General features: G+C 45.3%; 2 protein-coding genes across 2 annotated transcripts in view; both read left to right on the forward strand.

Annotated features, from left to right (window-relative positions):
* The window catches only part of LOC119394424 (nephrin), a 186,884-nt gene extending 174,658 nt beyond the window's left edge, over nucleotides 1-12,226 (forward strand). Inside the window, exons 11-15 of the mRNA XM_049416082.1 lie at nucleotides 895-1,032; nucleotides 2,467-2,542; nucleotides 2,626-2,702; nucleotides 6,577-6,776; nucleotides 10,488-12,226. Of these exons, the coding sequence (XP_049272039.1) occupies nucleotides 895-1,032; nucleotides 2,467-2,542; nucleotides 2,626-2,702; nucleotides 6,577-6,656 (371 nt within the window). The 3' untranslated portion in view covers nucleotides 6,657-6,776; nucleotides 10,488-12,226. The remainder of the gene's footprint in view (nucleotides 1-894; nucleotides 1,033-2,466; nucleotides 2,543-2,625; nucleotides 2,703-6,576; nucleotides 6,777-10,487) is intronic.
* A 566-nt stretch (nucleotides 12,227-12,792) lies between these two features.
* LOC119394426 (uncharacterized) overlaps nucleotides 12,793-16,281 on the forward strand; it is a 44,167-nt gene continuing 40,678 nt past the window's right edge. The window contains exon 1 of the mRNA XM_037661729.2: nucleotides 12,793-13,202. Coding sequence (XP_037517657.1) covers nucleotides 13,146-13,202 — 57 coding nt within the window. The 5' untranslated portion in view covers nucleotides 12,793-13,145. The remainder of the gene's footprint in view (nucleotides 13,203-16,281) is intronic.

A 16,281-nucleotide genomic window follows, 5' to 3' on the forward strand; every position in this document is an offset into this window, starting at 1 on the left:
AGTGTTGCAGGGCCCCTTTAACCCAATGTTCCGCTGCGCACAACGCAAAGTGCGTTCTTGGGTCTTTACCAACTATACCAACCATCTTGCGTAATAAGGTATGAGGTTCTCTGGTCTCACAGGCAGTCCTTAGCTAGGAGATAACAAAAAGTGAAGGAAACAGCAATGTATATTAAGAAACTCCCAGTAGAGACTGCCCGTGAATTAAAAGGCATGGCGCGCTTACGTGCCGTATGTATGTGTATGTGTGTTTGCGGGGGGGGGGGGGGGTAGAGGTTCATGCGCCTTGCATGTGTCCCCGTTTATTTCTGCTGCAATATTTAGAAGTTCCATACTAGCAGGAGCGCAATGCATCAACAGATGCCAGAAAATTAACGCGCTAGTTTAACGACACCGTCATTTCCGTGATGGAAAGTCGAGTTCTGAGTGGAGCTGGACAAAGCCACTTCGTGTCAAAAATAATCAAAATATGCGAGAAATGATTGAAGAGAGTGATACGCATGAGTTCTGCGTAGTGACAAACGTGAAAATCGCATGTTCATTTGAAGAATGCAGTTGTTTCTTAGCCAGTGTACGTTTCAACTCCTCATGCTTTACACATAGGCTGACGATTGTTTTGTTGCGGGGCGCACAATTGCTGTGCGTCTAGTGGGTTAACACTCCCCTTCAGGAAATAATTTGGCAAACAAGCGTGTGATGAATATGGCCGCATGTGTATAGCCTCACTGTGTACCTTGCAGAAATATGCTCATGCTACCAGACTAGGCGAATGGCGCATTCGTCTGCATAAGAATGACCAGAAATTTCCGAACAGAGCTATAGGAACCTTAGTTGCTACGGGGCATATCACTTAAAAAAAGTGACCACATGTTTTTATCCACTATCGTTTTGCAGATGCATCGTGGCAGATCAAGTTCAGCCCCGTGCTCGCCGTGCTCATGGCGCTGGTGCTGGGCTTCGCGCTACTTGCCTTCGTGGTGGTGGCAGCCGTGCGTCTTTGGAGCAGGCACAGCTTCCACAAAGACGCTAACGGTGAAAATACCACGCGTCCCGTTGTCTACTGTAGTATAAATGACGCCACAGTTTTGGTTATATGGACCTACGAAAATCATTCAGTACTGCACTTCTACGTACGATGTTGTCTCGCGGTTCGTCATTCACCAATGTAGCGGACGGAATTGTCTGGTATAACTAATGCCTCCTATGTATGGACGTACGGGTAGGTTTAAGCGATTGGAGTGATGACGTGATGATATTTGCCTTTTTGGGATGTGACACCATCGTGAAAGGCTATGGGCATGAGCAGCTAACGATTGCAAATGGTTAGTACGCATCCTTGTGAAAAAGCGGGAATTTAAGTGAAAGTAGCCTTCTTGGACGACGACAATACAGAAAGGCACGAAAGGCAGGGAGGTCAATCGGATGCTCGTACGGTTTGCTACCCTACTCTCAGGGTAGGGTAGCTACCCTACTCTCTACGAAAATTATAAGCTTTATGCCATCACCTTAGCCTTGTATAAGAAAATGCTAATGATGAGTAAACAAAACTGCAGCGATGATCGCTGCCACTATAGCCTGTGGTCTCCATCAATTACGACGTCTGCGACTTGTGCTTACATAAATATCTCCCATACTTTTAATAGGTAAACGCTGTTGTGATAGCGCGTTTTTGTTGCTTCTCGAGCAGCAGAAAAAGAAATTCATTATATTCGTTTTGTTGTCGATTGCTTGTTTCGGTAGTTTCTACACTTCCTTTTAAGGTTACTATTAAGGCAAGCAGCAGAAGCAATGTAGCTGTAAGTGTGAATTGAAGTTTGTCAGCGCGCTTGGTTGGCTGCTCAGTCCTGCATGACGACGATGTAGATGCGCTTTGAAGACGCGGACAAAAATGTGTGTCATCGCTGCCCGCTTCTTCAAAGCTTATCCACCTTGTCGTTGTGAGTTGAACTTGTAATTGGAAATTTTATTTTGACAAATATTTTATCAAGGCAGAAATGCAGCACGTACTAATTCAGTCTCATCGGATGAGACCATCAAAGAATGCTAACACTGCATATCACTCCGTAGCCGTGTGCTCTAAATTACATTAGTCATATTTATCTCAGCTGGCGCACGCATGGCACGCATACATGTTTTCTGGAAGTTGGAGCGACGCGAAAAATACTTAAAACAGTAATCTCAGAACACACATGAATTAGTCTATTCATATGCAATTGGAAACCTTAGCAACTAAAGTACCGTCACTTTCCCGAGCAAAAATGAAACGTTGTACTAAAAGTCAATAAAAAAGGGATATGACAAATGCTTCAAATGCTTCAATGATGAAATAATTTTCGAGCTTGTTTCGGCCTACTTGTTGACGGTGCAATGCCTTAGAGAAAAGCAAATTCCGATGATGCTATCTAGCTCACTTGGTGATACTTTCGTAACGCGAACGCGACCAGAGCTGTGGCGGTTACTACGTAGGTGCTCCTCGCCCCGGAGGTTTGAATGTAGCTGCGGTTTGGCTTGCAGGGAGCAAGATGCCCAGTCCGGACGAGAGGTAAGAGTCTCAGCTTGTATGGGCAGTCCTCTCTCACACGCCTAAGAAATGTGTTTGCGAACTGAACATCTTCTCTGAACTAGACCCTGGATACCCCCTGCGCCTGATGTGGTCGACAGGATACAAGTTTCGCCTAAGACTGAAACCACGGAAATGGATAGTAAGTATACCTGGACGCTCCTTTTTAGTTACTACCATGAGTTAATTGTACGGAATGCAGTTTTTGGCATCGAATGTTAATAAATTTTGGCGCGTTGTCACTTCTCGCAGTTTCTTAGCTACTGCAACCACATCAATTTGGTCTCAGTTCGCTGTATATGTGGTCAATAAATGTGCGACCTCTTTTTCAAACTCCAAAAGATATTTCTAAGTATAGTGACTCGTTCTAAAATACTAACACCCATGCAGTAAGTAGCAATATGAACTGATAAAAAAATCTGCAAATTTTCAATAAAAATGCTAAATAATTTTGCAAGGATCATCAATAGGCACTAGACTGTAAGATCTGGAAAGGGTCAAGGAACAAATAAAGTTAGAAACAGAGAAGAGCGAACACATTTAGGATTTCATTTCTGTGAATACCGAACTAAAGAAATTTTGTTATTACTCTGGTCACATTTATCATTTCCCGATGTGCTCTATCTGTTCTCGTGTTCAAAGCTAAAAACATTCGCATCTACCTTCCTCATGTCCTTGTAATACAACATCCAGCGCACTTTTTTCTTGGTACGTTCTGTAAAAAAGCGAAAATTACGTGCTTTCCTATATTTGACAATGTTCGTCGACTCCTTTTTTTCCTTAGCGAATGAGAAGGTCATGCGAATGGGTCCTGATAAACAATATTGCGTTCCACTCTTAAGGACAACGCTTAAGCGCCCTATACGTTCTTCTATTCCTTTGTTGCGATGAAAACTTGCCATTAAGAAATAATCCTCAACAAAACACTGTGAACTTCGGGTATTAAACAGTCTGGAAGTTAGTGTTATCTCTAGAATGATCTCAGAATTTTGCTTAAATAGCAGACACATTTGCCCTGCTAGTTTAGAGGCTTAGATGTGGCACTGCTAAGCTCGACAGCGTGGGCTCGAGGTCGGGTTGTGACAGCCGCATTTGAATGCGAGCGAAATGTAAAAACGCTCGCGCTCCCAGATTCAGGCACAGTTATGGAAAGTCAGCTGGTCAAAATTATTCTTAAGTCCCGCTCTAAGGCGCGCTTGGAATGGTATCGTGACTATGCTACACAAAAAGCCTCAATTTATTTAACAGCCCACGTTCGCTATTCCGAGGTGACACTCTACTAAACAAGTGCTCCAAGGGGTCTACTCGTAGGCAAAATAGTTAAAATGCGTTTCGCAATCACCTCAACGTGATTTATATAGGATTCAAGGTGCAGTATTATTCCAGTAAAAGAGTGGCAATTCACTAAACTAAGGGATGTTAAAAGAACACTAAATAGGAAACGAGTTTGGTCGTACTAGTAAACTACCATTTTGCATTACCAAAAGCATCATTCTTGCCTCGAAAAGGCTGTCGATGTGCCATACAACAAGCAAAAATAAAACAGGGGTGACTCTACCGCTAAGGCCGTTTTGGTAGTGTCGGCAAGGACTTGCGCGAATCTTTATCGCTAAAAACATCCAGGCCTGAGTGGAACACGCAGCACAGTTACGTGCTTAAGCTGGAGGAGCGGCCTTCTGAGAGCCCGTCATAAAGCCCTCTAGGGTGCTTACTGCTAGTAGTGAACATAGAAATTGGTGGTTTAATTTGAAATCATTTATCGGGATACTGTCAGGTATGCTTTGTGATCTGAAGAATACGTTGTGAAGGATATTCAGTCCGACAATTCTGACACTCGTTTATAAATGAAAAGTGCACATAAGAGCGTGGCTGGCAGGATGGTGGAAAGAAACAGCCATGTCACTCTGTTCACCGATGTCGAGGATGAGAAAGCGATCGCAATAGCCGGGCCATTGAGAAAGCTATCTTTGCAAGCTGGTGCTCATGATTATATACGGTATACCCTGTAATGCGTGGATGGCTCTAAAGCGTCCGCGTTCCATGTGTCCGTACCCTAAAGAACGCAGTATCAGAACTGATGGTCGCCATCACATACGGGAGACTCACGTGACCTGAGCAAAAACGTCAGTATGACGTCATGCCACCGACGAAATTTGAATGAAAAGGAAAGGTCCTGCCTGGCATTGCAGGAGTGTCGCTATTTTGCCGCTGTCAGTGGTTGACCCGTGTCGCTTGTGGGCCAGTAACCTACGCCGTGCTGCTTCGCAGTTTTCACTATTTTTGCAGCATCACTACTGCCAGAACCAGAGTCAACAGCGACGTGCTTCTGCACCAGTGACATCATACGTAACGTTTTGCTCTGATCACGTGACGAGAGCATGTGACGGCGACCGAAAATTCTGATGCTGCGCTATTTCCGGTACGGAAACGCACGTCCGCGTTGATCAGGTCATAGAGAAAGCTATGGCCGGAGGCGCTGATCACGATTTGTGGCACAGCCCTTGACTAGTTGCGCAGCTGTAATCTGCTCACCCATTACACAATTCACATGCCGTGATACCTGGAGTGTTACTATGTGACTGTAAGGCAACATGTGAACCCACGTCGCTACACACCTTGTTCATTCTGCTTTTGACTATGATGATGATAATGAACCCCGGTTGAGCCTATTGTAATTGGTGGCCAGCTGTGAGACCCCCTCTTGTTACGGAATTAATATGGGTTGACTCATGTTGCACTACTATGCGTCACCTATGTAACATTTGCATAGATGCACACGTGACTTCTTGCTCGATAGGATGCGTGTATAAGTTACGTAGAAATGATCATGCATCCATGTGGCTAAAATATGAAATGAAGACTAATATGAGTGACGTCACAGAGACTTTCAGGTGCTCTAATTTCAGCTGGAAATTCGGAAATGGAACGTTGTCCGCAACTTTACCTTCTAATGAGGAACCTACATTTACAAAATTAATGCATTAAAGTTACAAAATTCTAATTTATCAGACCGAAATTATTTAGTGTGTCACTTTGCAGCATCTTTAGAAGCCAACAACACAAAACAATATGTCAGTTTACTTTTGTGTCGTTATCTCGTTATCTACTTTGCGTAAATAATTTATTTTGTCATGAAAACACTTTATTGCTGACCAACTATAGCCAAATCGGCTATGACGTGGTCAAATACTTGTCTGGGGCAACTAATTCTGTGAAATCTGCAGGCTTGGTAATACCGTAGTCTGGCGAAGCTGCAGGCTCCAAGACTGATAGTATAAAATATTAGGGCATGAGGTACGGCAATGTATCATAGTGGTTATTCTCATAGCAAGAACAAACATATCGCCTACGTTCTCACCTCTGCTGGCTGAGTAGCTACGCCATGCTGTTGCTGCGCGTAACACTGTTGGATTCGTTTTCCGGATTTCACTATTGTTTTCCGGCGACGGTAGAGTGCTAAATCATTTACATGCATCCTTCCCCTCATGCAAGGATGAATGTGATGATCCTCGGTATGTTTCAATAGGTAAATAAATAAATAAAATTCACAAGGTCCCTCTTCGATTCGCCTACGACGACTCGAAGGCGAGGCCATCACCTCCTTTTTCTTCTCAATCGATGTATTGTCCTTCCCCGCGCTTCTCCGAAAGCTTTCTGCACCGAACGTGGTTTTTCACTGCCTCCTGGATGGGAGACATCGCAAAGTTTGCTGCGCCTTACCTGGTTATGCACTTCCTCCGTGATCAACCCACCTTTCACCAACCGATGATGCCAATGTGACAGCGTCTTCACGTGACGTCATGATGACGTCACGAAATTTGGTGAGCTGTGACGCCATAATGACGCCACATGGAGACGTCATCACGTGATGATGGTTTTTTGCGTCACTCTTGTTGACGCCACCAACGCTCAATTTTCGCGTTAGTGGAGGCATCTAAAACAAATATTTTAATCGTGCCCTAGGCACAAATAAAACCACCGTGAACCCTGTCCTCCCCCTCCCGTCCCACGTGCAGCGTTCGTGTCGGCCAAGGGGCTGTGCATGGCGACCCTAGACCAGGACCAGAGCGTCATCAACACCTTCATGCAGCGGTGATCTACGACCAGGCCGCGCCACGAGCGCCTCACCCTCTCCCCTGTACAGCAGAGGCGCTCGCGACCGGCTGCGTTCATCGTCACAAAGAGCGCCTCCATCACCAGGCAGTGTTCATACATGGTGAGAGTTGCAGTGTTGAGCTTCTGGCATAAACATACATTGTCTGTTAGTTCCCATTAATATTGTGTATAACAAAGAAAACGAGCCCTTGAAATTAACACTTCTTTCCTTCATTTATGGTTGAAGGAAGTTGTGCGCGTGTTACGTGGAACGAATGCTCCCGTTTTATGTATATAACGACTCAGTGAAAATAGTCGTTCTGTTGTTTATTAATACTCAGTCGATGGCATCAACTATAGTCAGCTCTATCGAATCTAAGTAATGCCACGTTAGGGAAGAGGAAGTCGCGTGACATTGCTGCTCTGAATAGTACAGAACGCTGGGTGATAAGCCGATACGTGCTATAAAGGAAGCACTTGTCCCGTCATTCGCTCGCTGTTTTCGTAAGAATGAAGGAATAGGCTCAGACTTATCAATACATTCTTTCGGAAATACAGTAACACGAAACGTGTCCACATAGGTAAAATGACGGAGCGGGAATTTATTGGGACAATATTTTCCTTTTTCACAAAATCACTTTTGTATGGGATGCCGATACATTTTCGTTGGCTAGGAGCAAAATAAAGGGCATAATGATTGGTTACGAAATGAAGCGACTTTAATACACAAATAATGGCACCGGAAAATAAAACTTATTGGATTTACTGGGATATTGGAATCTATAAAGCTTTATGTGGTGTTATGAAATTTATTGATGTTATGTGCCAATATTGGTGTACATGCTTACGCAGTGCTTTCACGAGGTTTCACAGTAATTCATTTGTCCCTAATTGGTGAGGCGTAACGTAGGTGGAGAGCTATTGCGAAGTACATTTACGTGTTCGTACGCCTTGCTTCAGAGTGGCACATTCACTGTGGCTAGCTAGCGAAACGTGGCCCATACCAACGCGACTGGATCAAACGCTGCTTTTACGGCCTCTTCAAAGGGAGCGTCTGGCAGCGCTTGAATTCCTCGTGTCAGTTCTTACGATTATCGCAAGTGGCGCAACGAACCGACTGCGTGTAAAACTGCGTGTCGTCCGCTGCTACTATGCAGTTACCTGTAGGAGGCGGGCAGATCCGCCTGCTTTTGGGCGTTGTAATTATATATGAATACACATCTTGTGATATTTCGTTTTTTCATTGTTCAGCAGTGTGCCCGGTGATTTTCTGGCTAGTAAGTCACTCTACTGTGCAGCAGAAGCGGGTGTTGGAATTCACATCCCGTGTTTTTTTTATTTAATCACGATTGAACACCGGAAAAAAATCCCCGTACTCGCCACTGTCTCCCTTATAACCTACAGTTCCTAGCGTTTGCTGTTGTGCAGAACTTCAAATAATCAAGTAGTCCGGTTGAAACTGTACTGGGCGCTAGGTCTTAGTAAGGTACCTATGAGCAACATGAACACAGTTCATGCGATCCGAAAATAAATAAACATAAACAAGCGAAAGGATGCGAATATCTGTGCTAACGCGGCTTTTATCACAATTTATTACAGCTTATAAGAAATGTTAATCGCATTTTAGAAACTAAACATGGAGCGCATAATACTCCGGTGTAGTCCCTGCACCTTTCCTTACATGCTCCAATGTTAACAAGCGACGACTTTGTTCTGGAGCATGTAGCGAGATTCACGGTGAAGGCATTGAAAGAAGAAGGGTGATCTTGCTGCATAGCGCGAATGACCACTTCTAACTGATTAGGCATAGAATAACAGAGAGCTGAGCTAGTTGGTAAGTATTCATTCTTTTCAGCCGTTGTGCGTCTCTTCAGTTGTTAGTCGGCGTTTGTGGTGTCCTGACTTCTTTCTTGTGTCCGTGTTTGCACGCCCTGTCTTTTTAGAATGATTAGGCAGTTGCCAGTCATCAAGGAACTTTGTCGAGCCCGCTGTAAAGTGGCTACCCACAACAGACGTTCTACCTCGGCTCAAGGGTGACATACTGCCTTCGTACGGTCACCAATGCTTCAGTGCGACGCTTAGCAGTTAGTATACAGAAAGAACGCGTCATCATGCCGAAAGAGTTGACAATACTTAAGGTCCACAGTTTTACAGAAACGCTGACTGGCTGTACGGACAAAAAATTATTGTATTATGACGTGTCCGGCCGAAAATATATGCACTTGTAAATATAGCAAACCACCAGAGAACTGCCAAGCAGTCGTATTACCTTTACTCATTAAATTAATGAATACATGCATAATACTTGCGTTTTCTTTCTGTCAATCACGCTAACACAATGCACAACCACTGGCAATTTCGTTTATCTGTGAACTGCCAACGAAATGGCTCTCTGACACTCCAACATGTATAACTTGTGGCGTACGCTGGTCGTCTTTAAGTGGCCTAGCGCTTGCTGCGGCGGAGAAGAGCGAACGCTGTTATAGAACAGGTCGTAAAGGCAGTGTTCGATTCAGCGCGGCCGTGAACATATATGAAGGGGCCTTGATGTGATGTCGAACCTGCCATTCACAGAATCTTTGATTATTGATCTAGTTGGTACCCACGTGGATGCATCATATGAATTAGGTTGTTGAGCTTATGAAAGAGGGGTTAGGGGGGAAAACAGACAGTTTCGCAGCAAGGGTGATGCAATAAAAGCTATATCAACAGAGTGAACAGTTATACGAAGTAAGGCTAGCAGCTAAATCCTTTAGGATCCGACTTTGTTTAACTTTACAAAGCTCTGGCGTAAGGGTATACTGCCGATTCAGGAAGCGAATTGGTTTTCGTGCTGTCATCTGAACGCGCAGTAAGCGGTGACAGTACAGCCCGTACAGGGGTAGGAGCCGCCTACTGATATCTGTCAAAACAGCGCGTGCGAGCGCGGGGCGATGTTATCGATTTGGACTTTATGCGGAACATGACGGCGACGTCAAAAACCCGCCGAGAGTCTCCATATAATTGTTATCGCTATAACATAAAGTAGATGACTTGGAGCACTATGTGCTGTACTATGGGAGAGCGGTGAACTGTCCTGAAGTCAAGAATTGCGAAGTTGCAAAGGAAAAATACCAAGGAATTTGTGCCATTTACAGTTTCATACTGCTTGTGACAAGGGGATACATCCGTTTAAAATGCTGCGCAGCACGATTCCGCAGCATTTCAAGGCGCAGCATTGTTTTTAATGACGCAGCACAATGAAGCATTGCAGTTTTTACGGTAAGGGCCCGAGTTGAAGTCGCATTTTTTTTTTCAAACTTTCATTTTAGTAATGCGCTGTTGTTAAAATACCGCCTCGGTCTGCACCTTTTAAACACGAAAAAAAAAGAACTCTCGTGAGCGCTAATATTCGCGCCCTACTTTTCTGCAGTTTCTTTCAACTGAGCACTTATCTCAGTTGCATCCAGATGTATCAACTGAATTCTGCTGACCATATATCGGTTGAATTTAGAGCCGATATTTTCACTCTACCGGAACTGGGTTAACAGTTGATCGGTAGACTGTGTGAGAGCATTGCGAAGGGTCGGTCTGTACATTCTTGGGCGGGCGCACAACAAGACAACGCACGAGAGAGAACACTGGACAAGCGCTCGCGCTTGTCCAGTGCATCTCCAGTGTTCTCTCTCTTTTGCTGTCTTCTTCTGCGCTTCCCAAGAATGGACACGCTCCAACTCGCCTGCATTTCGGTTTTACTAAGGTCTGTACAGTTTGTTGTGAAGAGTAAGCGTGGCATCACTGAACACTGACGTCGCCAGGAAAGTTCAACTCGCTTCTCATGCTTTGCTTGCAGCCTCGTTTCGTCGCGGGAATGTTTCAAGAAATGTGGTGCTCTTTTTAGTGTATGAGACAACGTGTGACTGTGCGCACGAGAACGTTCGCAAGATACACGAGATGGAGAAGATGGCGCCGCAACGACGTCTTCGTGGACTCACGTGCGCGGTGTGTGTGTTGACATTAAGGAAAACACACGCACGCCCACTCGCAGGTCACTTGCCGATCTGCAAACGCTCATCTTGTAACAAGTTTTGTGTGGACACACGACAAAGCTTGGCTCCGTGGACTGTCTCGGAACACTGCTGGCGGTTCTTTGGAGTGCTTGGGTTGTGTAGTGACCGCCGGGACGAATTGCTTCACGCGCCACGGTTCCGATGAGGCTTTCCCGCGAAGGTGCGCGGTAATGCTTCTTACGAAGTGCGTTGCTCCAGCAAATGGCCATGAGGTTTTTACATGAGAGAACTTGCAGCCGCTTAGCTAAGTGCTAGTCACGTGAACGTACGGAGGTGCAAAATACGCTCCGGTGCGTCTGCTACACAGGAAAAATTTCTCAATAAAGACATCGAGATCGGGGAGCTAATAGCGATGCGTTGCTTTTTTTTTTTCTGACGTGTGTCGCAGTCTCTTAATTCATCTCAATAACTCCCTGAAAATGTTTCGAGATTATGAAGAAACACTTGCTCTTATGGGAAATACGGCCATAAACATTTGTTGTATGCCATTGGCTCGATGCGCTCGACAAAAAGCTACTTCTAAGGGCAGACTTTATTCACGCCATTGCTCTTAAAAATTGGGTAGTAAGAAACAATCCCTGAATGGCGGAAGAGATGTGTGTGTATGTGTGCAATAGGTTTCATTGGCTTATGGAAAATCCTACGTTCGTTATATGTGGAAGATGCGTGAACGCCTTGGATTCCCAAAACACACCGCGTGAAGATGGGTGAGCTCTTTCAAGCGTCCGATTATTGTCGATCACAATGAGCCCTCTCTGTTTAATTGGAGGAATCACCTGGCACTTGCGCTTTCACAACCAGATGCAAGAGATAGAGAAAGTTGCGAAATATTTTGTCAGAAATCTTGTAGTCTGTTAAAGAGGCAACTTCGTTTGTCATTTGTACGCTTTTGGAATAGACGTTAGAACAAAAATGTTTTGCCACTTCCTTATGGGAAGTTGCTCGCGTTTCCACGATCATTGTCCTTTCTGACGTTCTCTGTCTAGTCCAGCACTATTAGTGCTCTAAATGGTGCTTTCTGAATTGTTGGCCCTTTTTTTCATGTTGAAACGTTTGCCCCAGTAAACCGACAGGCTTGTTGAAAACGAGCCACGGAATAAGCTACGTGTTTGAGATAACATAAAGCATCTAAGTAGTATTTTGTAAAGGCTACAGCTACGTTCATTTTATAAAAGTTAGGTCATTATGCTCACAGAGGTTGTTTGGCTGTTTTGCGGAGTGTATGGAACATTGGCGTAGGAAAGTGTGGGAATAAGACAGCGACTAAGCTGCTTTAGTGTTCATGCAACGTAGCGTGGTGCGTAGGGAAATAATTATACCGGCCTGTCTACGGAGTATTTTTCATTCAAGAGAAAGCCTTCGCGAAAACCATTTGGTTAGTGACACTTACCTGCAGAGTTTAAAATAAACGCAGCTTCTGTCGCTCGATGACGTAGCTTTGATTGGTTGTCACGCTACTTTTATGGGAAGGGGTGACTGACATTTACATAGATGTAAATATTGTGAATAAAAAGAGACGGAGAACCAAATTACCATGTTGTGCGAAATCACTGGGGCTATGAAACTGTTGATCTGAACTATCAGTTCAATACTTGCGACACCAAAAATGCTTGAGAGTAAGCACAACAGTATGTTAATTTAGTACGCCAAATGTGTGCTTTAAGCACGGTCACGAGAATCAGAGCTCGGACGATGTGGATATTGGTAGAGTATATGACCAAGTGCTCTTTGTATTTGCAGCGGGATTCTCACAAGTAACAGTAACACAAAATATTGGAGAGCAATCGTATTTACGTAATACGCGTGACTGTGTGTTTTCTTTTATCATTTAGCGGCACGCGGCCCAATGAATAAGGCTCAGCCGTATTACGTAGACGAGATTAGACCGCGACTGATAACCGAACAGAAAAGCGTTACCTATTACCGATAAGACCATTTGCTATCGCACTTAGCGTTATTTTATCCCTCCACTAAACGCAAGTTTCCATAATGATAGCCAAGGCCTTCATACACGTCACAGGGGGTCCATTTCAAACAACGCTTGCTGTGTGGTCATCATCGCGCCAGCCGAATTCATAGTTTGCGGGAAACTGTCCTTGAATGCACCACACCCGGCCAAGGTCGGAGTACCGGCAACGGCAGAGCGAAAAGCATGGCGAGGCATTAATCAAAACCGACAACAGACCATGGCAGCGGGAGTCGGACCAGGCTAATTCACTTAAGGCGAACGCATTTACCTCTGCCGCAAGAGACAAGCACGTGAATGGGAGACCATATCCCCCGGGCTCAGCGCACGCGCAGCGACGTCGGTAATCAAGGATCGGTTATTCAGGGCACGCCGAGTAGAGCGACGCCTCTAGTTTCTCTTGTGTGTCGGTAATGAAACAGTGGACGGACAACAAGCGCATCATCTTCGCCGCGGGCTGGACGGCAGTTGCAACATGGCTCTTCTGTGGACGGCACTCCTGTGCGCGCTCCTGAAAGTCCACGGTTCTCAGGTGAGTGCCCGAACTTTGTGCTTACAAGGCGGTAATTAGAAAGGCTTTGGTTGGCAAGGATTACCTTTTATGATTTGTTTGCAAGGCGGTGGCAAAAATTAAGGCGTTGGGAAAGTACACAACACACAAAAAGCGCAATTTTTCGCGCAGTTTTTCTACAGCCGAAGAATGACTATTGCGGATGTTGAGCGTGCGTATCAATGTACATTGACGGGATGAGCTAGTATTGTGGACACACTAATATTTGTTGTGAAATGTATTACGAGAAGAAGTTTTGTTGGCTGCAGAGACAATCCCTTATCTCCACCTTTTATTATGTCGGCTCCCCCAAGAATGCAGAATAAATTCATGTCGGGTTCAAAATGCACCGAGAAGACGTTGTCAAGAATAACGCTGGCCTTTCTAGATCTTCTTTACAGAGTGTGTATGCTGTCCTCTTAATACTGTGGCACAAAATTTATTGGAAAATGCTGTAAACAGATAATAACAGAGATTATTGAAGCGAAGCTGATAGCTGGGCTCGGTGACCCTGAGGTGTCATAGTCTTCGTACAATCGGAAATGTAACTAACGCCTAGATAGGCCTGCTGAAATGTTCGTTTAACCACATTCATTTTTTTAGAACTGCGGCTTCTGTTGTTTTATTGCTTGGCATCTCCTAGGCGTGCCGAGCACCGCGAGTCAGGAATAAACGGGCTTCAGGGTGGCGTCAGCCGCTGATTTGCCTAATATAGCGCTCCGTAGCTCGCATACGCAGCCTGCAAGTTCCCAGCGCTTTTATGCAAGAAATGCGTTTTTAACACGAACGTGTTTTATGCTGGCGTCCACCGAGATTTTCATGACGTATTTCCGTCACGGAAATACGTCAGCAATATGAACGCCATAAAATGGCAAAGAAAAGAAAACTATGAAAAAAAAGTTTCGTTGACAGGAGTCGAACCCATGACCTCTCGGTCCACGATGATGGCTGGCGGGCGTTTAGCCCACTGAGCTACCGCCAACCATATGACGGATGCTACATGAACGCACCTTTTATCTTTCACACTTTCCTCACACAGTGCTCTTACATGGATGTATGGATGGATGCGATGAGCGTCCCCTTTATATCGGGGTGGGGACATGTGTGCCACCAGGCTCGAAAAACAAAACAAAAATACGCACCGTTGCTGCGACCGTCCCATTCGGTGCGTTTCCAATAGAAGTGTATTTCGTTTAACACACCGCGAGGTGGTGGCTTTAGCGCAAGCCTCGCTCATAGCATCCATCCATATCGAAAAATAGCTCTCCGACGCTCGCCTGGATGTCGCACTGCGTTCCCCGCTTGCCCTGTGAGAATTAACAGCCAGGCTAGAGGGAAGACACAACGCGTGTAGCGTTTCTCTTCGCGCTTCACGACGCTTTGGATTAGTGCATATTGAGTATCAGTGTTTATTATGTGCTTGTTGATGCCATATTTGAGGAGGATTCACCATATGCCGTGTCTACGTATATGTTAAGAACTTCAGCTACCGCAAGCGTTAAATCATGATCATGGGCGTTAGTCGTAGGTACGGAGATGTGCCACTAGGCGTCAACGTGGGTGCGTCCACATCAGGCGGTGCTACATCTGCCAAACAACAATAGACATTATACAAGCTCTGATATACCAATGCACTAAAGCAATCAGCTACTTCTGTGATGACACGTTTCACTTTTCGTGTTATACCGATTCCTATCACAGAAGGATCAACCATCTTTTTTTTTTTTGTCCTACTTTCGAGGAACAGGTACGTATATTTGCCATAGGGGACACTTCATTGCTGCAGAAGTGTCTCGTCCTGCGCCCAGAGCCGTAGCAAGGACCTAAAGTACAGGAATAGAGCCGTTAGCACAGTGGTGTCGCACACTGGTCTTTCGCAGCATCCCGCTAAGGAAAGAGTGTCCAAGCTTCTATGCTGCGTACTTTCACGATAGGAAAGGGCCATGATGACGGCGTGGGCTTCCGTTGAGTGGAGCTTGGTGCAGTACGACAACGCACGAGCACTAGACACTGCTTTTCGGCTTGTATTTCCGAACAGGCTCAGCACAAGGAATATGCATGCCATATGCGCAAGGCACCACAGGTGAGTTCAAGTTCAAACGATGCCCAAGCAAAGTGGGCGTGGGTGGAGAACAAAAAAGACGTAGGCGCCTTGCGCTGTCCAGTAGATGCATGTCGTGCGCTCGCTTTCTCGGTAGCGCCGATTTCCCAACGTGGCAGAGAGTGTCAATGCTATGCTTTACCCTCCTCCTTTCTCTCCTTCTTACCCTCACATCACTACGCCTCACCCTCACTCCTCTGTCCCACCTCTTGCTATACTATACTGTGCATGGGGATGATACACAACACATGGCTAAAGGCCACGTCGGAGAACTCATCAATACAAAAAACGCAGGATTGAACCGAATACGAGATCAAGGTAACTGACGGCTAGGCGTTTCCCTCCGTACTGTTCTGGTGAAGAAGGGAAGGTATGACCCTAAACGTTTTTACAGAGTTGCTTGTGTGGTTGTGTTAATTGTGAGAATCGAGTCGCTCCAACCAAACAGACTGGTTTTATCTTCCCAGCGTTTCTGAACCAACTGGTTTCCTTCTTCAGAGGGAGTGACGACAGAGATGGGAATGTGCAACTTTTAGTTGTCTTTCATTGTCGTGGTTCGGGGAGGGGGTGTTAAGCTTTTTTTTGGCGATTTGGAAGTGGTAGGCTGGGACCGTCGGAACGATTGGCAATTCACCCCAGGCACGCTTTCCATTGCTCTTCGTGGCAGTACTTTATCGCGAATATAAAACATTTCCTTTGGAGCCATGTAACTTCTTTTTATAGTTTTGAATATCATGTAAAGTCAAAGTTCATTTTTCTGTATTTCATTCATGGTGCGAGAGTGCTCCCTTTGCCGTCAAGCGACATTGTCGAGACAGTTAAGGCGGAAAGTTGGGCTAGTTGGAGGTCGTCGAACTCTCTTAGCGTAAAGTTCCAGTAAACTTCTGTAGCCTAAGGGCGACTATGTGACGCGAAGCGCTTCTTTCTCGATGTAAGGACAAACGAGTTAAAAGGGGTTCA

This window comes from Rhipicephalus sanguineus, chromosome 5 (genome assembly GCF_013339695.2).
Source record: "Rhipicephalus sanguineus isolate Rsan-2018 chromosome 5, BIME_Rsan_1.4, whole genome shotgun sequence".
Taxonomy (NCBI): domain Eukaryota; kingdom Metazoa; phylum Arthropoda; class Arachnida; order Ixodida; family Ixodidae; genus Rhipicephalus; species Rhipicephalus sanguineus.